The 22890-nt window shown below is 41.3% G+C and overlaps 2 protein-coding genes across 2 annotated transcripts; one reads left to right on the top strand and one right to left on the bottom strand.

Annotated features, from left to right (window-relative positions):
• Positions 1-1976: 1976 nt before the first annotated feature.
• Positions 1977-2897, top strand: LOC146073407 (olfactory receptor 11A1-like). Its single transcript, XM_083180584.1, has one exon. The coding sequence runs from the start codon at positions 1977-1979 to the stop codon at positions 2895-2897; it is 921 nt and encodes a 306-aa protein (XP_083036710.1).
• Positions 2898-17661: 14764 nt separating this feature from the next.
• On the bottom strand, positions 17662-20452 carry LOC146072869 (olfactory receptor 10AG1-like). Its single transcript, XM_083180054.1, has 2 exons — positions 20342-20452; positions 17662-18640 (listed from the first exon to the last, which is right to left on the bottom strand). Exons 1-2 carry the CDS (start codon positions 20427-20429, stop codon positions 17676-17678), a joined length of 1053 nt encoding a protein of 350 aa, XP_083036180.1. The 5' UTR covers positions 20430-20452; the 3' UTR covers positions 17662-17675.
• Positions 20453-22890: the final 2438 nt, after the last annotated feature.

The following is a 22890-nucleotide window of genomic DNA, read 5'->3' as shown; positions in this document are numbered from 1 at the left end:
ATAGTCATTTTCCATTACGTTCTCATGTATATCATTGGTGCGTTCTGTTGCAACTTCCATGTTTGTTGATGATATATTTTTGTATTTTGAATGCAAGCCTAACAGGCATATGTGACCGTTTGAGCGCCAAGAAAACAGTTGTATTCATCAAAATGACCTGTATTGTTACCTTATATAGTAAATATCATCTTTTTTTTACACAGCATTTTTGGTTTGAATTTATATAACAAATGTGAGCGACACTGACATTTTTAGTGGATATTTTGCACATTTTTCACTGAAAGGGTTAATATCGGTCTATTTAATGCAATACAAGGTACTTTGTAACATGTATTTTCTGCAAAGTGACTGAGTCCTGCTTGAGAAAAGTGCTAAATAAATCAAATTATTATTATTATTATTATTATTATTATTATTATTATTATTATTATTATTATATTTTTTATCATTATTTTGAAAGACTTTTTTTTCTTTTAACATTGCTACAATGGTGAGTTGCTAAAAGAAATATATGGCAAAATAGGTTTGTAAATTACCCTCATCGCTCATTTCTAGGTCATTTCTATGGATTGAAACCCAGCAATGTCATTTCAGCATCAAAGTCAAGTATTCAGATATTTGTTGTCCATGTTTACAATCAGATTCAATTAGCCACACCTTCCAATTTGTCACATCCTGCATTTATAATCCACACCAAGCACATGTTAATTTGATAAACAAAATTATAAGAGTTTAAAAAATTAAAATCAGCAACCTGTACCGCTGGGGTGGCATGGCCGAATTCCGGACAGGAAAAATTCCTGGTGGGCTGGCATAACCCTGAGGCTTGTTTTGTTTGGTGACATGTGGCCCCACCCCCGCAGAGTATTTCACTACACTTATTACTCTGCATTGCTCCCTGTAATTCTGTTATTCTATCTCTGTTGTACAGAAACTCTACCATCAGTGATACTGTCGTGGCTACACTCCTGCTTTAATGCATGTACTGTATATGGCGCTAATATTGTGCGTTATTTCTTCAGTGTGTAAAGGTAATAATATTTTTTCAAAAACTTAGCCATAGAACACATACATGCCCCCATCATCTGTTTTAGGAGATTACAAGAAAAATGAAATGACATATTGTCCAGGTTTTACTATTGAAACACCTTTAAATACATCATTACTCATCAGGAGGGGGCTCTAGGGACTCCCTGACAACTAAAATATTGTATCTCCCTCTAAAATCTACATTAACATACTGTACCAAAGTGTAAAATGTAATGGGCGTGAGTTTTTAGCAGTGTTAAAAAAATCATGCAACCTAGTTTGTGGTTAACTGAGTCAATGGGTAAACTGCTATCAGTGATATTAAGGTAAAAGACTAAGTAAATACAGTATGGTATTTAAATGTGATAAAGTGTTGTTATAATTTCATTCTAAATCCAATAAAAAAAACATTTGTATTTCCTTTTTTTGATAGGAAATATTCGCTACAGGCTCCAATCTGCTACTTTTACCACATTTTATGCTGTCACAAACTTGTGCCTTTAGAGAAACAGATTATTGACAGTATATTGTATGAGGGTGGAGGACATAGAGAAATGTCTGACGGTTATGAAGACATCTTATTTTAATATAAAGGACTATAAAGGACTAATTCTAACTCTGTTGTGTATTGTCTTAGATCCTGATTCAGAGAGTTTCATTCTATGTGATGTTTCAATGTTCTCCTTATGATTACATGTGTTTCGCCTAGTGCTGTTTCCTATCGACAGTTCAGAACATTCCCCATGGTACAGTATGTAGTTGTATGATATTTATCTCCTGAATAAATTCATCATTGGAATATATGTTTTACTATTATGGTGAGGATATAATCCTTGATATATGGTCACACAATAGTTTACTGATCTGCTGAACGATAGTACTCATCCACTTGAACTTCCTTGCAGGACAAAAGTTGCGCTTGGTGACATCTACTCTTCCTCCTCAGAATGTGTGAGGACAACCAGACTGAAGTAACAGTGTTCATACTCCTTGGGTTTAAAGGTCTATATACATACAAAGTTCTACTCTTCATTCTCTTCCTCTTCTGCTACGTTGTGGTACTTAGTGGAAACCTCATCCTCGTTGTTTTGGTGTCCATAATTGAAAAGCTCGAAATTCCAATGTTCATCTTCCTTAAACATCTAGCAGTCGCCGATATCCTTATAACCACCACCATTATACCGATGATGTTGGATATTATATTAAGGGATACAAAAGAAGTGTCTGTCACAGGCTGCCTCGTACAGATTTACTTTTTTGACATTTTTGGATTTGTGCAGTGTTTATTTATTGCAATCATGTCTTACGATAGATGTTTGGCCATTTGCAACCCGATGCGTTACAATTCCTTAATGTCACCCGGTGTTTGCCTAAAAATGATCGGTGCATCTTGGTTAACAGTCTTCATTCTATCAAGTGAAATTATTTTAGTTTGCCAGTTACAGTTCTGCGGTCTTAACTCCATTGACCATTTCTTCTGTGATTTTGGCCCACTTGTAGATTTATCCACATCAGACACTTCCCTGTTGTTACTGGTTGATTTGACTTTGTGCTTTGTTTTTATCTTTATTCCTTTTTCGGTAATCATCGTAACCTATATGATCATTTTCTACACCATACTAAAGATCAAGAGTGGAAGGAGAAAAGCCTTCTCCACCTGCAGCTCCCACCTTGCTACTGTGTTCATGTATTATGGAACTTTAATGATAGTTTACATGGGGTCATCAGAACCAAGCTCATATATCAAAAATAAGTTCTGTTCCCTGTTATACATAGTGGTGACGCCCATGATGAACCCTATCATCTACAGCCTCAGGAACCGCGAGATTAGACAGACTCTGCAAAAAGTCCTCAATATTCGAGCATAATGAAATAAAAACCAACATGCCAATAATATTTATTCTAATGGTACTTTTAATTTAAAGCTTTGTTTTTTGTTATCATAAAAACTTATGATACAATGTTGTATGGTATGGAATAAGACATTGCTTGGAATATTATCTGTAGATGTTGCTTTGGTCTGTTGAGGTTTTAAAAAAATTAATATATTGTATATATCATTTATAAAGTAACCACCCTGTATATACTGACAAAGAACATTTATTTGTATAGAGTTCAGAGGCTTATTTATTGTTTTCGCCAAACAGAAAAAAAGGGAATTGACTGTTATAGTATGGAAATATAATGTTACATGTGTGGCCAGGGTTTTCTTCCACCACAGCAACAACTACTAATCCTTCCCTATCCTCTTTATGAACAAAAATGTCATAATTTACCAAGCAAAAATCCCTTCCTTCGTCTCTTACTTTCTTCCATTACTTCATCTCTTCCTTCCTTCCCTCCTTCTTTATGAACACAAAAAACATCACTGAACAATAATTTCTCTCCCTTCCTTTTTGTCCGTTGCTTCCCTCCTTCCACTGTTATGAACTGAAAATGGCATACCTTTCCACCACCACCTTCTTTTCCTTTTTTCCTTTCCTTCATTCTTTCCCTTCCTTTCCTTCCCTTCCATCCTTCTTTCCTTCCTTCCTTTCCTCCCATCCTTCCCTTCCTTCCACCATTCCTTCGCAAAACATCACTCAACCCATCCTTCCCTTCCTTTCCCTTCCTTCCTTCCTTCCTTCTTTCCTTACTACCCTTCCTTCTTTCCATCCTTCCTTCCTTACGAAAACATCACTCAACCCATCCTTCCCTTCCTTTTTCTTCCTTCCTAAGTCATCATTCAACTCATCCTTTCCTTCCCTTCCCCCAAAACATAACAGAACTTACACCTGTACAACTTAAAAGGGTCAATCGCTATAGCCTCAGGATTTAAAGGCCATCAGGATAAGTAGTAAGATGGACCCTAGTTTTATTCGGTTCAGATGAGGAACTAGACAGCAAACAAACCATACAGACCATTATTTGATTGGATGTCATCCCATGAGTGTTTGGCCCACCTGAAAGCTTGCATTGGAAAGCATCATGTTGCTCTGTAATACAGCAAAGAAGCATGAAAAGTGTGCTAAGTAAGGAGTGAACTAAGATATTATAAATACTTTCACCTGCTGTAAAGAGAAAAGATGATGATGATGATGACTATAATAATCACAACCCTTGTAGTCGTCATAAGTTATTTTATTTTTTTCTATTTATATATATATATATATATATATATATATATATATATATATATATATATATATATATAATTTTTTTTTTTGAGGGGGGGGGGGGATGAAAAAAAAAAAGACCAGTTAGTTAATAATTCCCCTAATAGAAAATCGAATACCAACACTCTCCCAGTGGAATGGTTTATCCTTGCCTTGGTACCCTCCCAGTTAAAAATTAGTATATTACTTTGTTCAATAAAGTAGAGATAGTGGCACTCATTAGACTACTTCAAGAACGACTCTCACGACTCTTAAATCGATGTTTCAGTTGTGTTGACCTTTTTATTTTCCACTAACTTTAGAGTGGGCAACTTTTGGCCTTCTACTTTCAGATATTAAAATTGTACGAAACTATCACAATTTCATCAGCTGCCCGCAAAACTATTTTACAAGTTTGGATACAGAGCACCCCACCAACTTTCTAAATGATTAAAGATAAACTATTTTTCATTGTTCTTATAGATTGGTTGGATGTGCCTCTTCAGAAGGACACTGTACAATGACCTTTCTTGGAACCTGGGAGAGTTTCATAGAGGTTATCCTGATTTCTACTAAAGCTATACATTAATGTATTTGTAATACTGCGTTGTACAATATCCTTTTTCGGGATGCGGTCAATTTACCTACAATCAAAATCCCGACGGTCAAAATACCGACAACCATTGACCGATGGTCAAAATACTGACAAGGTCAAAATACCGACTTGTACATACTTTACCATCCCAATGGACATGGAGGGGAAATATAATAGTGTGCCGAGCGCAGCGAGGCACCGTGCCCAAATCACGGGGTTCACGTCGACCTATGTCAACATACAGACCCTAAAAAATATGAAAAACGTGTCTAATTTTTGACCTGTCTATATTTTAAATGTAGGTATTTTGACCATGTCAGTATTTTGACCGTCGGTCAATTGCTGTCGGTATTTTGACCGTTGGGATTTTAATTGTAGGTTAATCATACCGAACCCCCTTATTCTCCTTAATGACAGCCCAATTTAATTTTGACTATGTATTTATTTTACTATAATATGGCTATCCTTTTTTTATTATTATTTTTATTATTATTATGTGTTTTTGCTGGTTCTGTGTTGTTATGACCTTTGATATGCATGATCATACATTGTTATTTTGGAATGTAAATGTCTTTATTGTCACATGATGGTGCTTCAATTAAAGAAAATTGTTTTAAAAAAATGTGAATGAATAATAAAAAAAAGTGCCTCCTTCAAAACACTAGCCAGCACCAATACTCTCGTATATCCTCTTCAACCTATTGCAAGAGAGGACTACCCCAGTATGGAATCAATGCAGAACCCATTATTCTGGGTCCCAACTCAGTCCTGTGTCTGATGGTGTGGTGGGGGGGGGGGGTTTGCACATGTGCAAACCCGGGAGCGAATGTTTTTGGCAAATTTTACACTCGCCTCGATGATTGCTTAAGGTGAGACGACGACGAAGACCATCAAATGCATTCTCTCCAATTCAGCCACATCCGAGGAGATGTGTTCTTGTACACATTCCATCACATGCTCGCATCCCCTATGCAGGCAGCGGGGGCTGCTGACGGGGGGGGGGGGGGGCATCATTGCGGAGCTGACCTGTTTGCTAGGCTGTGAGAATAATAAAGCCTAGTGCACAGGTCTGAATTAAGCCTTTTACGCCTCTTGTTGAACAGCATCAATTTAATGTCTCTTCAATTTAAAGGAAGTACAAGATGCACACACCCTGCAATGGGCACAACATTGTCACCATTGACAAACTTATACATGGCGGCATGTGAGTCCAAATATATTATGCCCCAGGGCAGTGACCACATATTCCACGTTCGGAGGTACAGTACTTACTTGATGTTATTCATCGTCTGGAAAGTTAATTCCTCTAAATCTGCAGTACAATTAACTTTAAAAAATGTAAAATATTTAAAATGTTCCTGATGTTACCCTTGTAACCAGTAGTGCACACAGGAGGGGGGGGAGGGGGGGGGTAACGAGTACTCGTAAACACTCCCCACATAGACAAAAAAGAGCAGGCATAATTTTGCAAAGCTCTGCCCTCCTCGTGACATATTGGCTCAATACCTGGGTCAATGGGGAGGGGGGAAACCGACGTGAAAACATTCCATTATAATCGTGTCATTTTTGCCCCGCTCCTCTCGATTGGCTCACAGATAGTTATAACGTGACAACTCTCCTCCCCCATCTACAACACGCAGCTACAATACGGGTGTGCGTGTGTAACATTCAGTACACATGTGCATACCATCAAATGATTTTTTCTCTCTGCGGGCGAATGCGAGCGAATGTGTAAGCGTATATATCTGCTCGCAGCTTAGTGAGGACACCCAACCGGCTGGGGGGTGGGTCTGGGGGGAGGAGTTCTCCTGCTTGCTAGGCTCTGAATCTGGGCAGCCTAGCGAGCCGGTCTGAATTACCCCCTTTGTCTCCATCCTGACTCTGACCATATTACCATTAGTTGGTGGCTGCACTGAACCTCATGACCCAGGGATTTGGCAACTCTCAAATATTTTGGGTGGTAAACCGCACCCTTTCCCCCACGTGTTCCAACACCTATAATTACAGACAAGACTATGGCTTATTCTCTTATCCTCAAAGCCCATTGTTCTGTTACAAAATCAGGGTCTGTCTGAAGACTCCTCCAACACCTGCATGTAAGTTGATTGACATAAAGCCGGTGTTTGTCGGTGTCACCTGGCCGTTGCCAGGGAATAGGACGGCATATCCAGGCGTTTGCAGGGAGGGTCTGAGATGTCAGCTCCAGCCTTGATCTGCCCGATTCTATTACTGTGCCTGAGTAGGTCCTGGGTTGCCCACAGACTGTATACAGGGCCTTATTTTGCAGCGTTACGTGTGCACTAGACGCCGCCTGCAGGGATGGCCGCCCCTCCCCCCCCCCCGCTCACCATGATTCCCCGCATGGCTGCAAATGGATGATCATCCATTCGCAGCCTTGGGTGTGGTGGAGAAATCATTTGATGGTCGGAAACCATCTAATGATTTTTCCAGCGCTCGCAGGTCTGATACACCTATATGGTGTCCCTGATCTGCGAGTGCCCTCATCGGAAAATGCATGGGCAGCTGACATCCGCTGCCCGCCCCCTGCTGCCATTTCACCGGGCCATTTGCATAACCCCCAAGATTACAAAGTCAGTACTATGGGCCTGATTCAGACCCACCGGGTCAGGGGCCCAATTCAGCCCCGTTTCCCATGGTGCTGGTGCAGAACCTCTGTGCGAGAATCACACTTGCCAGGTTTGCACGGGCAGGGGAGTGAAGGGGGCTGAGAGCGGGCTTGTGCATTTTATGGGTACTGAGGAAGCCACTGAGGAAGCCACAGGCGAAACGCGTCCCCGCCACCGCCAGCCGTACATGCACGGACCATCCTCTGCTTTGCACACCGTCAGAGTAGCAGAGAAGTTACCCTCCAGCTGCCGCATCCAGGAAACGCTGTCCCCGGCTGGGGATTACTAGCGTACACAGGAGGTAACTCACGCCGCAGCTCAGCTGAGCTTGCGAGCGTCAGACACTGTAGGTTTACACCAAGTGGAACACACTGCTTTATTGAGGTACCTGATGCAATGTGATTTATTGTAATGAGGAGCATGACTCTTTTCACTTATATGCTCAATTTATCTATGTGGATTAATAATGGCAATGTGCTTATGCAGGCGGGATATGTGTTAGTTATTGGATTGATTATATTCACCAGTGCTTTGGCCGTTTATTAAACTCATATAGCCAAAACACCGGTAATAAGCCTGCACCTGCTCAGAGCAGAACCTAACTGTTATAGCGAACCTTTAGAGATTGGTCCATTATCCTTTATGGATTGAATTCTGGCTAGCTCATACAGTTATTTTTGCCTTGCAGCTTCTGGTTTACTGTCGGCAGCATAACCTCTCATTTAACGTAGCAGACACGGCGTAATGGTCTGTTCTTTTTGGTTTATTCTTCAACTGTGTTAATAGTCACAGCAGCTCCTTGATATATTTATTTGAATAGTCACAGCAGCTCCTTGATATATTCATTTGAATAGTCACAGCAGCTCCTCGATATATTCATTTGACAACAGCATATACCTGTCCTATGCTTATATTTGTGTGGTTACAGTGTAACTTTTGATGCTAGATATATGTATGTGCTATCCTCAGCTGATACGTCATTGTGCACTTAACTGACCTCTCATTAAACGGATAGTTTAATAAAACAAATATATAGAGTGTCATTAAATGCATTCATGTAACATTCCCCAGTGCAAATGTTACTTTTGTCTGAGTACATGCACATAATTTATACTGTATCCATTTTAGACAATATAGTAGCGATTTAACATCCAAGGAACTGACTGTCTCATACACAAACCATTGAACTTTCTGCAACCCCCCCCCCAGGTGGTAATTTATTCAATTAAGGGAATACCAATTGATTGGTTGTGATCCGGTACACACTGGGACATCCAGAGCTGTGCTGGATGTCACCCACCCAGTGTAAAAAAGTAGGTACCTGGAGGAGATTACTACTGTCTAATCTAATTCTTATAATTTTTTCCCCCCTTTGTTACACTCCCACTTTTCTCTTCTATAAATCTTTTCTCCAATGTTGGTTAGGCAGCCATTCAGTTGGGACTCTCTCATCAGTGATTCGATGCTTGCAGATCTCTGAAAGCAGAAGCCCAATTGATTGGTCAACTGGCAACTTACTACTGGGATTCACTTTTTTCAAAAACACTCTCTCATCCATCCAGCCCGTAGTGTCTCCCTGCAATACTGCAAAGCACCAGGGTGACTCACGAAGCTGAATTGGAAAGCAGAAGTGCACTATACCCTAACTCCCTTATAACAACCAACCTGGCATTCTTACTCGACACTCAGTCCATTAGGTTACCTAAACCCCCCCCCCCTAGAGGCCAGAATCCAGCAGAGTCTGGAGGAGGCCAGTTCACCAGCCAGAGAGGAGACTCTTGGCGAACTGACTGGTTGGTAACTCAGACGGGTTAATCTACAGTAGATGCTCAGGAGCCACCGGTTGTAGGAGTACTACTCACGGGGTTATTCTTCTTCATTTTTTAAATACTATACAGGGTTTCTCTCCTCTCCACCTGATCATAAGGGGTAGTAACTGGCTCTGCATTACAATTGAAGAGCATGAGAGATGGTCAGAGCTGAAGCGGCTGAGCCATCAGTTGATATTTTGCTGAGGCAATTGATACTTGAAGTAATCTGGTACTATAGATAAATCGATATCTTGTTGAGGTTATCAAATCTCAGAGTGCGACTAGAGATTCTGTTGCACAACAAGACAAGCGATTGGTATAGCTTGTCTCTTAATGTATGTCTGTCTATGTCTTGTCTCAATGTTATATGTGAACTCAGATTTCTGATGGACAGTCAATTGAATATGTATCGAATGACTGATTGTAAATTAATTATTGCTCCCATTATTTTAGTGTAAGAAGCCTATTAAAGGTTATGTTTTAATGCATTAATCATATCGAATATTGAACAATAAAGAGTGCGCCCAAAAAGGCACATTTGTCTTCTGGTCTGCTTCTTGCAGACACCCCCCTTTATGCATTTTATGGGTATCCCCATGAGAACGCTGGGTGTTCCCCTGGGAACGCAGATGGGTCGATACCTGCTCGGGGCAGGGGGGTGATGAATTCGACCATCTCCGGCCAAGATAAAAGTTAGTTCAACCATTGAATAATTTTTCACCGGTGCAGCAGGAGAACAAGTCTGAATCAGGCACTATGTTTACTGATGACCAGTGATTGAAGTGTGCCAGTGAGCAGCGATATGACACACCGGCACTTCCATTGCACTGACCTGGGAAATGAATAGTAGCAGCCACAGAAGAAGCTCTCAGTCTGTAGCACCCATGCACAGCAGTGTCCCCATCGGCTCCCGGTGCTGGCTGTCTGGGCCCAGGCACTGGAACACCTGCCAGCACCTGCCCAATCAACACTCTGGACATTTAAGCCCCCCACCCCAAAGGGTAGTACATATTTGAATTTCAGCATCCTTATCATAGGCAGGAAGAGGATGGAGGTATTCCATCTCCTCACCTATCCAGTACACCCTATGCAGACATTCAGTCAGTCTGGTTGTAGCTGTGTGCCCAGGTATTGGGATTCAGGTCACTGTGTTGGTAACGGCAGGGCATGCAGGGGCTTTGGTGCAATCCATGTGGGTGACCATCAGCCTGGAAACTGCTACATGTGAGGACATGGGCTGCACTGCAGACATCAGCTGCGTATTCCCCAACTCACCTCTTCGGTGTCCTGAGCCCAATCTCTTACTTGGCAGGAGTTTGGGTCACTCTGCAGTCTTGGGGTGTGCGGGAAGTTGGTGATAAACCACCTAACTAATGAGGTGTCTCCAGGCTGTCACCACCATGGGTAGCCAGCAGAGATTGGGTCACAAGACAAGCATTGGGAATTCAGAATTACTCAGATGGCGCCTGCTCTGGGCCTCCTGGATCCTCCTGTCTCAGTATCCTCTGACTAGTTAACAAATTTTCCTCCCCTCCTGGGTCCTGCCTGTGCGGGCATCTCCCGCTGATGGTGTCTCCACCTGTCAACTTCACCCACCTGATCTTGGTTGCCACACATGGGTTACAGATGGGCCCTCCGACCATTTTCACTGTCTGTAACTACTCAGTTCATTTCACTGTTTCCATTTATAAAGCACAACTATGTGCAGTGTAATGTGATCAGATGCATTCCATAATCTGAATGGGGGGCTATGCCTCTTCCTAGTGAGACCTTCAGACCGCACTCTTTGCAGTGTATCCTGATGCATGCTGTATCTTAATGCCGTATGGGAAGTACAGTATACATGTATGCGTTCTTGTAAAGCTAAAACATTTCTCCCCCCTGTGGCTGCCCATGTGTTTTGATTTTTATGCGTAGTAAATGCATTTTATTATTTTCTGTATTGTTTAACTTTTATATTTTCCATACACCCTCTTCAAACTTTCCACTTTGACCACTGCTAAAGATTATACCAAGTATTTCATGCACATAATGCCCACAGTAGTAGTGCTGTTTATACACATAACATTCACCGTAGTAATAGTGCCGCTTATACACATAACATTCACACTAGTAGTGCCGCTTATACACATAACATTCACAGTAGTAGTGCCACTTATACAAATAATATTCACAGTTGTAGTGCCGCTTATACAAATAATATTCAAAGTAGTAGTGCCGCTTATACACATAACATTCACAGTAGTAGTGCCGCTTATACACATAACATTCACAGTAGTAGTAGTGCCGCTTATACACATAACATTCACAGTCACAGTAGTAGTGCCGCTTATACACATAACATTCACAGTAGTAGTGCTGTTTATACACATAACACTCACAGTAGTAGTGCCACTTATACACAGTAGTAGTGCCACTTATACACATAACATTCACAGTACTAGTGCCGCTTATACACATAACATTCACAGTAGTAGTGCCGCTTATACACATAACACTCACAGTAGTAGTGCCGCTTATACACATAACATTCACAGTAGTAGTAGTGCCGCTTATACACATAACACTCACAGTAGTAGTGCCATTTATACACATAACATTCACAGTAGCAGTGCCGCTTATTCACATAACATTCACAGTACTGCCATTTATACACATAACATTCACAGTAGTAGTGCCGCTTACACAAATAATATTCACAGTAGTAGTAATGCCATTTATACAGATAACATTCACAGTAGTAGTGCCGCTTATTCACATAACATTCACAGTAGTAGTGCCACTTATAAAAATAACATTCACAGTAGTAGTGCTGCTTATACACATAACATTCACAGTAGTAGTGCCGCTTATACACATAACATTCACAGTAGTAGTGCCGCTTATACACATAACATTCACAGTAGTAGTGCCGCTTATACACATAACATTCACAGTAGTAGTGCCGTTTATACACATAACACTCACAGTAGTAGTGCCACTTATACACATAACATTCACAGTAGTAGTGCCGCTTATACACATAACATTCACAGTAGTAGTGCCGCTTATACACATAACACTCACAGTAGTAGTGCCGCTTATACACATAACATTCACAGTACTAGTGCCGCTTATACACATAACATTCACAGTAGTAGTGCCGCTTATACACATAACACTCACAGTAGTAGTGCCGCTTATACACATAACATTCACAGTAGTAGTAGTGCCGCTTATACACATAACACTCACAGTAGTAGTGCCATTTATACACATAACATTCACAGTAGCAGTGCCGCTTATTCACATAACATTCACAGTAGTGCCATTTATACACATAACATTCACAGTAGTAGTGCCGCTTACACAAATAATATTCACAGTAGTAGTAATGCCATTTATACAGATAACATTCACAGTAGTAGTGCCGCTTATTCACATAACATTCACAGTAGTAGTGCCACTTATAAAATTAACATTCACAGTAGTAGTGCTGCTTATACACATAACATTCACAGTAGTAGTGCCGCTTATACACATAACATTCACAGTAGTAGTGCCGCTTATACACATAACATTCACAGTAGTAGTGCCGCTTATACACATAACATTCACAGTAGTAGTGCCGTTTATACACATAACACTCACAGTAGTAGTGCCACTTATACACATAACATTCACAGTAGTAGTGCCGCTTATACACATAACATTCACAGTAGTAGTGCCGCTTATACACATAACACTCACAGTAGTAGTGCCGCTTATACACATAACATTCACAGTAGTAGTGCCGCTTATACACATAACACTCACAGTAGTAGTGCCATTTATACACATAACATTCACAGTAGCAGTGCCGCTTATTCACATAACATTCACAGTAGTGCCATTTATACACATAACATTCACAGTAGTAGTGCCGCTTACACAAATAATATTCACAGTAGTAGTAATGCCATTTATACAGATAACATTCACAGTAGTAGTGCCGCTTATACACATAACATTCACAGTAGTATCAGTGCCATTTATACACATAACATTCACAGTAGTAGTGTCGCTTATACAAAATAATATTCACAGTTGTAGTGCCACTTATACAAATAACATTCACAGTAGTAGTGCCGCTTACACAAATAATATTCACAGTAGTAGTAATGCCATTTATACAGATAACATTCACAGTAGTAGTGCCGCTTATACACATAACATTCACAGTAGTAGTGCCGCTTATACACATAACATTCACAGTAGTAGTGCTGATTATACACATAACACTCACAGTAGTAGTGCCGCTTATACACATAACATTCACAGTACTAGTGCCGCTTATACACATAACATTCACAGTAGTAGTGCCGCTTATACACATAACACTCACAGTAGTAGTGCCGCTTATACACATAACATTCACAGTAGTAGTAGTGCCGCTTATACACATAACACTCACAGTAGTAGTGCCATTTATACACATAACATTCACAGTAGCAGTGCCGCTTATTCACATAACATTCACAGTAGTGCCATTTATACACATAACATTCACAGTAGTAGTGCCGCTTACACAAATAATATTCACAGTAGTAGTAATGCCATTTATACAGATAACATTCACAGTAGTAGTGCCGCTTATTCACATAACATTCACAGTAGTAGTGCCACTTATAAAAATAACATTCACAGTAGTAGTGCCGCTTATACACATAACATTCACAGTAGTAGTGCTGCTTATACACATAACATTCACAGTAGTAGTGCCGCTTATACACATAACATTCACAGTAGTAGTGCCGCTTATACACATAACATTCACAGTAGTAGTGCCGTTTATACACATAACACTCACAGTAGTAGTGCCACTTATACACATAACACTCACAGTAGTAGTGCCGCTTATACACATAACATTCACAGTAGTAGTGCCGCTTATACACATAACACTCACAGTAGTAGTGCCGCTTATACACATAACATTCACAGTACTAGTGCCGCTTATACACATAACATTCACAGTAGTAGTGCCGCTTATACACATAACACTCACAGTAGTTGTGCCGCTTATACACATAACATTCACAGTAGTAGTAGTGCCGCTTATACACATAACACTCACAGTAGTAGTGCCATTTATACACATAACATTCACAGTAGCAGTGCCGCTTATTCACATAACATTCACAGTAGTGCCATTTATACACATAACATTCACAGTAGTAGTGCCGCTTACACAAATAATATTCACAGTAGTAGTAATGCCATTTATACAGATAACATTCACAGTAGTAGTGCCGCTTATTCACATAACATTCACAGTAGTAGTGCCACTTATAAAAATAACATTCACAGTAGTAGTGCTGCTTATACACATAACATTCACAGTAGTAGTGCCGCTTATACACATAACATTCACAGTAGTAGTGCCGCTTATACACATAACATTCACAGTAGTAGTGCCGCTTATACACATAACATTCACAGTAGTAGTGCTGTTTATACACATAACACTCACAGTAGTAGTGCCACTTATACACATAACATTCACAGTAGTAGTGCCGCTTATACACATAACATTCACAGTAGTAGTGCCGCTTATACACATAACACTCACAGTAGTAGTGCCGCTTATACACATAACATTCACAGTAGTAGTGCCGCTTATACACATAACACTCACAGTAGTAGTGCCATTTATACACATAACATTCACAGTAGCAGTGCCGCTTATTCACATAACATTCACAGTAGTGCCATTTATACACATAACATTCACAGTAGTAGTGCCGCTTACACAAATAATATTCACAGTAGTAGTAATGCCATTTATACAGATAACATTCACAGTAGTAGTGCCGCTTATACACATAACATTCACAGTAGTATCAGTGCCATTTATACACATAACATTCACAGTAGTAGTGTCGCTTATACAAAATAATATTCACAGTTGTAGTGCCACTTATACAAATAACATTCACAGTAGTAGTGCCGCTTACACAAATAATATTCACAGTAGTAGTAATGCCATTTATACAGATAACATTCACAGTAGTAGTGCCGCTTATACACATAACATTCACAGTAGTAGTGCCGCTTATACACATAACATTCACAGTAGTAGTGCCGCTTATACACATAACATTCACAGTAGTAGTGCCGCTTATACACATATCATTCACAGTAGTAGTGCCGCCTTATACACATAATGGCCACAGTATAGGCTTTCTATAGTATATATTTAAACCATGTTTGGGCACCGAGACCGGGTAGGTGTAGCTGACAGGTTGGAGGTGCCTGCAGTGGAAGATGGCCACACAGGCATTTACCCTGGAATGGGAGGTATGCCAGCTTTCAGAATACTAATGCCAGAACTCTGGCAGGGGTCATGTAAGTATATACACCATCCATCTGCCTGCCCCCAACCCTAACTTACCTCCCTAACCCTAACCCAACCCCCTCAGCATAACCCTAAACCTCTTAGTGCCTAACACTAAAACCCAAAACCCACCACCTAAATCTAATCAACCCATACCACAGCCTATCCCCCCTTCTATGTGCCTGACCCTACCCCCCCTACACACACACACACACACACACACACACACACAAAGCCAAACCCTAAGTCCACCCTGGTTCCCAAACCTAATCCCCCTTCCCTTGCCTAACCTTATCCACCCCAATATAGTTATGTTTAGCATACCGCCACTGGATATTTCAGCAACAGTCTCCTAGCAATTGTTGGGACATTGGAGTCAGTATTATGAACACTAGAATCCGGCTACATCTTCAGCATAGTCTTTTACCTTGTATTACTCTTCTTGAGACCACTTCACTTCTGTATAACAGTGTTCTATAGCTGTCCAATACAGAACTTTTCTTCCATCTTCTTGGTGGCAAACAATGAATTCAAATTGCCACACAATACTTGAGCAGTTGTTCAAAGTTTATATACCCCACTTCCCTCTCCCCCTTTGTCCTTATCACCCTTGACCCTAATTGAATCCTCCACTACCTCACTCCTGTTCCCATGATTCCCACCACCTTTATCTCTCCCTCCTGCCAAGCACTTTTGCCCTTTGCCCTTTGCTTTTCTCCTAATGTCTTAAAATCTATACTCAACACACTCTCCAACTACCATCCCATCTTTCTCCTGTCTTCTGCCTCACAACTGCTTGAGCACACTGTTTACAGATGCCTTTCTTTCCTCCCAACCTCTGCTTGTCCCATTTTAGTCTGCCTTTCATTGTCACCACCTAAGTGAAACTTCCCTTAGAAAAGACATATATTAAATAATTTCTGCCAAACCGAAGACCTGCTACTCTCATTATTCATCTTGACCTCTATGCTACTTTTCAGACTGTGTACTATGCTCTCTTACTGAAAATATGAAGCCCCTTGGTCTACATGATATTGCCCGCTTCTGGCTGCCCTACTTCTGTTACTTCTTTGAATGTTCCTCCTCTGTCTTCTCTCATAACTTTACTTACCACCAGCTTCCACTAACAGTTGGTGTCCTCCAGGGTACTGTTCTTGGACCTTGACTATTCCACCACTACAGTATATGTACTCACATTTTTGAGGCCATCATCTTTTTTAACCTCTAATATAATCTCTTTGCTGACGATAGCCAGATCTACTTTTCCTTCTCTGACCCCTCCCTTTCTCTTCTTATTCATATCTCAAAATATATCTCTATTTTGTCCTGGATATCCCAGTTCTTTCTTAAGCTAAACATGTGTATGATGTATCGTATAGTCTCCCCACCCTCCTGCATAACCTTGCTTAATACATTTTAATTATTTATTGAAAGCACAATTATGTCCTATAGCACTCAAGTGCATGGTCTTGGAGTTATACTGGACACCTCCCTCAAATTCATACCACACATTCAGTATCTGTTGTAGTCCTGATGTTTGTAGCTGAAAAATACCTCCAGTATTACAACCCTCATCCACTCACTGGTCATCTTGACCTTAGACTACTGTAATATCTTGGCTTCCTAACTCCCACCTCTCTCCTCTTCAATATTGCTGCCCAGCTCATTTTCATTTTAAATTCCCTTCTTTTTCTCACCTTCCCACTTACAAAGTTCTCACCCACTCCTCTCCTATTTACATCTCTGAACTCATCTCCCTTCACAATCCCACCAATTCTCACCACTACACAAATAAATGCTGTCTCCCCTGCCAACTGTTTACATTCTCCCACTCCAAACACCACCTGTCTATTATATATTGCTAATTAAATCATTCTCATATACTACGATAAAAAGAATCACCCCCCTCTAAAGCAAATGGCACTTAAAAATAAATATACATTACATGTGAACTCTATATTAATGTAATTTTCTTGCTTGATAAATGAGTAATTTCATCTCTTATCAGTGAATACTGTATGTAATTTGTTGATGCCAAACAAAACTTCTTGAATTGGACATCGTACTTACTGATTCTTTATGTTACTGTGCCTGTAATAAATCACTTAAAAAAAATCATAATTTTTATTTCTTGTTTTTGTCATAATACATTGTAGGCTTAAGTAAATTCTCTATGATGACTCTTATTTCTTTATTCCTCAAGCTGTAGATGATTGGGTTAAACAGGGGCGTTATTAAAATGTACAAAAGGGCGATACACTTGTTAACAGTCAAGGAACGTCCATTATCTGGGACCAAATAAATAATGATCAAAGTTCCATAGTACATGGTTACCACGGAGAGGTGGGAGCTACATGTGGAGAAGGTCTTCTTCTTACCACTTGTCGAGGAGATCCCAAGAATAGTTGTGAATACACAGATGTAACTAACGAAAATTAAGATCAATGGGGTGACTACTATAGGAATACCATTAATTAAAACTTCTAACTGTAGGGCATCAGTGTTCGAACATGACAGTTTAATAAAAGGAGCAACATCACAGAAAAAGTGGTCAATGACATTGGGTCCACAGAACTGAAGTTGGCACAGGAAACCTAGATTAATCTGGGTGATGATTAACCCAAACACCCAGCAATAGATGACCAGGGAATGTTGAAGTTTGTTGCTCATGATGGTGCTGTACCGCAGAGGGTGGCATATGGCCAGATATCGGTCATAAGACATGACTGCGAGGAGGTGACATTCCGTTGCCCCTACAGCACAATAGATACAAGTCTGTGTTAAACAAGCTATGATGGAGATGGTGGCTCCTTCCAGCCATATGACATGCAGCATATTAGGGATAATAACAGTCAGGAACACAACCTCACTGCATGACAACTGCTGGAGGAAGAAGTACATGGGAGAGTGCAGTTGTGGCCTGGTTGACACCAATACGATGATCGTTGAGTTTACCACGAGTGTCATAATATAAACGATCAGAATCAGTATGAAAAAAATATGGGCACTGTAACCTTTTATTTGTGGGAATCCCAATAGTAAGAATTCATTGACTTCTGTGTAGTTATCCATAATCATTCTGCGTTCATCTGAAAGTCAAAAATGTTGAAGATTAGTTACTAATTAATTTAATAGAGAAATAAACACACGTTTATAGGCGCTTAGGGAAATGCCAGTCATACTGCCCATGTTTATGTAAGACACCTTATACAACTGGCATGCGGGATCTATTGCTTGTGGTTTGGGGAGATCTTGGCATTAGGCTGCCCAGCTGGCACTGCAACACAATGTACATAAAGTAATGGTTCCAACAGTGAGTTACATTGTCAAGGGTTAAAGTGAGCCAGAACGGGGTGGAACTGCGGAACAGTTTCGCCTCCGCCCGCTCACTTTGCCCCATCCGTCCCTGCCTGTAATGCATTGCTAAAGGAGACAGAGCTGCATGGTGTACTTGTATTGACCTAAACATCCCCCCCAGCGGCTGGCTGAGATGGAGGTTGATGATGTATGCGGCTTCCATGCCTGCGCTATTGTCGGTCCGCCACCGGGTCCACATGTGTCACCCCGCCGGATCTGTCTCCTGGCTGGGCCAGTCAACCGCTGGCTGTCAGCAAAGCACCAAAGAGTGTGTGGGATTGTTAACCCGTGCAACCCCGGGCACTAGCACTGCAATGACTGCTGTGAACCTGGGAGATTTATACACTTTGGAGATGTTTAATATTTCTACTGGGGTACTGATCTTGAGCACTAGGCATGAAACCCCTAGAACTGATCATATGACCCCTGGCACAGAGCATGTAACCCCCTGGCACTGCGCATGAAACCCCCTGGCACTGCGCATGAAACCCCCTGGCACTGAGCATGTGGCACCGAGCATGTAACCCCCTGGCACCGAGCAAGAAACCCCTGGCACCGAGCAAGAAACCCCTGGCACCGAGCAAGAAACCCCTGGCACCGAGCAAGAAACCCCTGGCACCGAGCAAGAAAACCCCAGCAATGAGCATGTTGGTAAGCGGCACTTATGTGGCATAATATGTAATGGACATTACCGTGTGTGGCATATACTGTAATGGGCATTATGGTTGTGGTATAATGTGTAATTGGCATTACGGTGTGCATGGTCCCCTGTCCCACAAACCCATGCCTTCAATTTTTGCTGTACTCCTTCGGCACGCACTGTTCCGCATTTGTGGGGTGTTTGGGTTGTCTTGCACTGTGGGGCATTATTTGAATTAGGGGTGGTATTATATGGCCCGCATTATTCTTTTCATGGGTGCGTGGGATAGGCCATAAATTTAAAGCTTGAAGGGGGGCACCAAACACACTAGCGCCCACCCTGGCTGTGACATAATAGGGGTGGGGGGGGGGGGTGAGTTCCACCACCTCTCCAGGACCACTTTATGCACTTTTGGCACAGCCATCTGGCAGTCACCTGAAGAAGGAATAAGTCAGGCGGTCATTTTATTCCTTGGCTGTCATCTGGAAGCCCCCAGTCCTGGCGCCATAGACTGCAGCCTAATCAGTCTATTGGTTAATCAGGCACTGCGCTAATGCAACAAACCTTGCGCCAATTAATATGTCAATAACAATATTAAACTGATGTTTTTTCTGCTTTCTAAAAACAAGGGATCCCCCATCCCCTAAGTGTAAACAAAAATAAAATACTATACAAGGCTATATGAAGGAAAAATGAAAAAGCCTATTCTTCTAAACACAGGTTCTGCACAGAAAAAGCATTGTGGCTCAATACACTTATGTGTATATATAAAAATATGTCATTTTATACATACATGATGGTACAAAATGACGGAACATCATAGCAGTGATGTCAGAGCCGGTGGCCGTCCGCAATACTTGTCTCACTCTGTCGGGAACCATCAAATACTTTGTTTTCTTATCAACCTGTGGAATAAGAATACGTCAGCAGTAGAGCAACTTACAGAACATGAGGCGTTAGAAGTACCAACACCGGTCATCTGGTAACTTACAGAACATGAGGCGTTAGAAGTAACAACACCGGTCATCTGGTAACTTACAGAACATGAGGCGTTAGAAGAACCAACACCGGTAATCTGGTAAGTTACAGTACATGAGGCGTTAGAAGTAACAACACCGGTCACCTGGTAACTTACAGAACATGAGGAGTTAGAAGTAACAACACCGGTCACCTGGTAACTTACAGTACATGAGGCGTTAGAAGTACCAACACTTGTCATCTGGTAACTTACAGTACATGAGGCATTAGAAGTACCAACACCGGTCATCTGGTAACTTACAGTACATGAGGCGTTAGAAGTAACAACACCGGTCATCTGGTAACTTACAGTACATGAGGCATTAGAAGTACCAACAACGGTCATCTGGTAATTTACAGAACATGAGGCGTTAGAAGTAACAACACCGGTCATCTGGTAACTTACAGTACATGAGGCGTTAGAAGTAACAACACCGGTCACCTGGTAACTTACAGTACATGAGGCGTTAGAAGTAACAACACCGGTCATCTGGTAACTTACAGAACATGAGGCGTTAGAAGTAACAACACCGGTCACCTGGTAACTTACAGTACATGAGGCGTAAGAAGTAACAACACCGGTCACCTGGTAACTTACAGTACATGAGGCGTTAGAAGTACCAACACCGGTCATCTGGTAACTTACAGAACATGAGGCGTTAGAAGTAACAACACCGGTCATCTGGTAACTTACAGAACATGAGGCGTTAGAAGTAACAACACCGGTCACCTGGTAACTTACAGTACATGAGGCGTTAGAAGTACCAACACTTGTCATCTGGTAACTTACATTACATGAGGCATTAGAAGTACCAACACCGGTCATCTGGTAACTTACAGTACATGAGGCGTTAGAAGTAACAACACCAGTCATCTGGTAACTTACAGTACACGAGGCATTAGAAGTACCAACACCGGTCATCTGGTAATTTACAGAACATGAGGCGTTAGAAGTAACAACACCGGTCATCTGGTAACTTACAGTACATGAGGCGTTAGAAGTAACAACACCGGTCACCTGGTAACTTACAGTACATGAGGCGTTAGAAGTAACAACACCGGTCATCTGGTAACTTACAGAACATGAGGCGTTAGAAGTAACAACACCGGTCACCTGGTAACTTACAGTACATGAGGCGTTAGAAGTACCAACACTTGTCATCTGGTAACTTACATTACATGAGGCGTTAGAAGTACCAACACCGGTCATCTGGTAACTTACAGAACATGAGGCGTTAAAAGTAACAACACCGGTCATCTGGTAACTTACAGAACATGAGGCGTTAGAAGTACCAACACCGGTCATCTGGTAACTTACAGTACATGAGGCATTAGAAGTACCAACACCGGTCATCTGGTAACTTACAGTACATGAGGCGTTAGAAGTACCAACACCGGTCATCTGGTAACTTACAGAACATGAGGAGTTAGAAGTACCAACACCGGTCATCTGGTAACTTACAGAACATGAGGCGTTAGAAGTACCAACACCGGTCATCTGGTAACTTAAAGGACATGAGGCGTTAGAAGTACCAACACCGGTCATCTTGATAATTACTAAATATCATATCACAATGGTTCTGGTATAGCGGATAAAAGCTGTCTAGATCGACCAGGTTATGATAAACCTCCCTTAGTCAAACACATCTAGTTAGATGCCTAAAGGAAGTTGACTGCATCTACATACCTCCCAGCATGCCCCTCTTCATGAGGGAGAAAGTGCTTTGTTCCTGGCCTTCCCTGCTAATGTATGATTGCCAGCACCTGTGGTGACACCTTTCTTATCAGTTACCTAGATCCCCACAGGTGCTGGTAATCATACATTATCCATACCTCCCATCATGCCCCTCTCCAGGAGGACACCATGCTCTGTTCCTGGGCTTCCCTGGTCATGTATAATTGCCAGCACCTGTGGTGACACTTTTCTTATCAATTACCTAGCTCCCCACAGGTGCTGGCAATCATACATTATCCATACCTCCCAGCATGCCCCTCTCCAGGAGGACACAATGCTCTGTTCCTGGGCTTCCCTGGTAATGTATGATTGCCAGCACCTGTGGTGACACCTGATAATGCAAAGATTTGTTTGATTGGTTAGATATGATTGATAACCCAAACTTGTATATATTTACTTTATTACCTTTAAATATAACGGCAACGCTGAAATGATTGCACACCAACACAACCTTGTTATAAAATGTATGACAATGCTTTACTTAAAGAATAGCTTCATTACAGGTATTTGCAAATGCAGACTAACACAAGAAACATAAAATTGATTAGCTAATACTTAAACAGTAATTCTAAATCAAATCAAAATGGACA

The sequence above is a fragment of the Crinia signifera genome, chromosome 4, assembly GCF_055691185.1.
Source record: "Crinia signifera chromosome 4, ASM5569118v1, whole genome shotgun sequence".
Taxonomy (NCBI): domain Eukaryota; kingdom Metazoa; phylum Chordata; class Amphibia; order Anura; family Myobatrachidae; genus Crinia; species Crinia signifera.
Note: the sequence above shows the minus strand (reverse complement) of the source record. Positions and strands in the feature narration are given on the sequence as shown.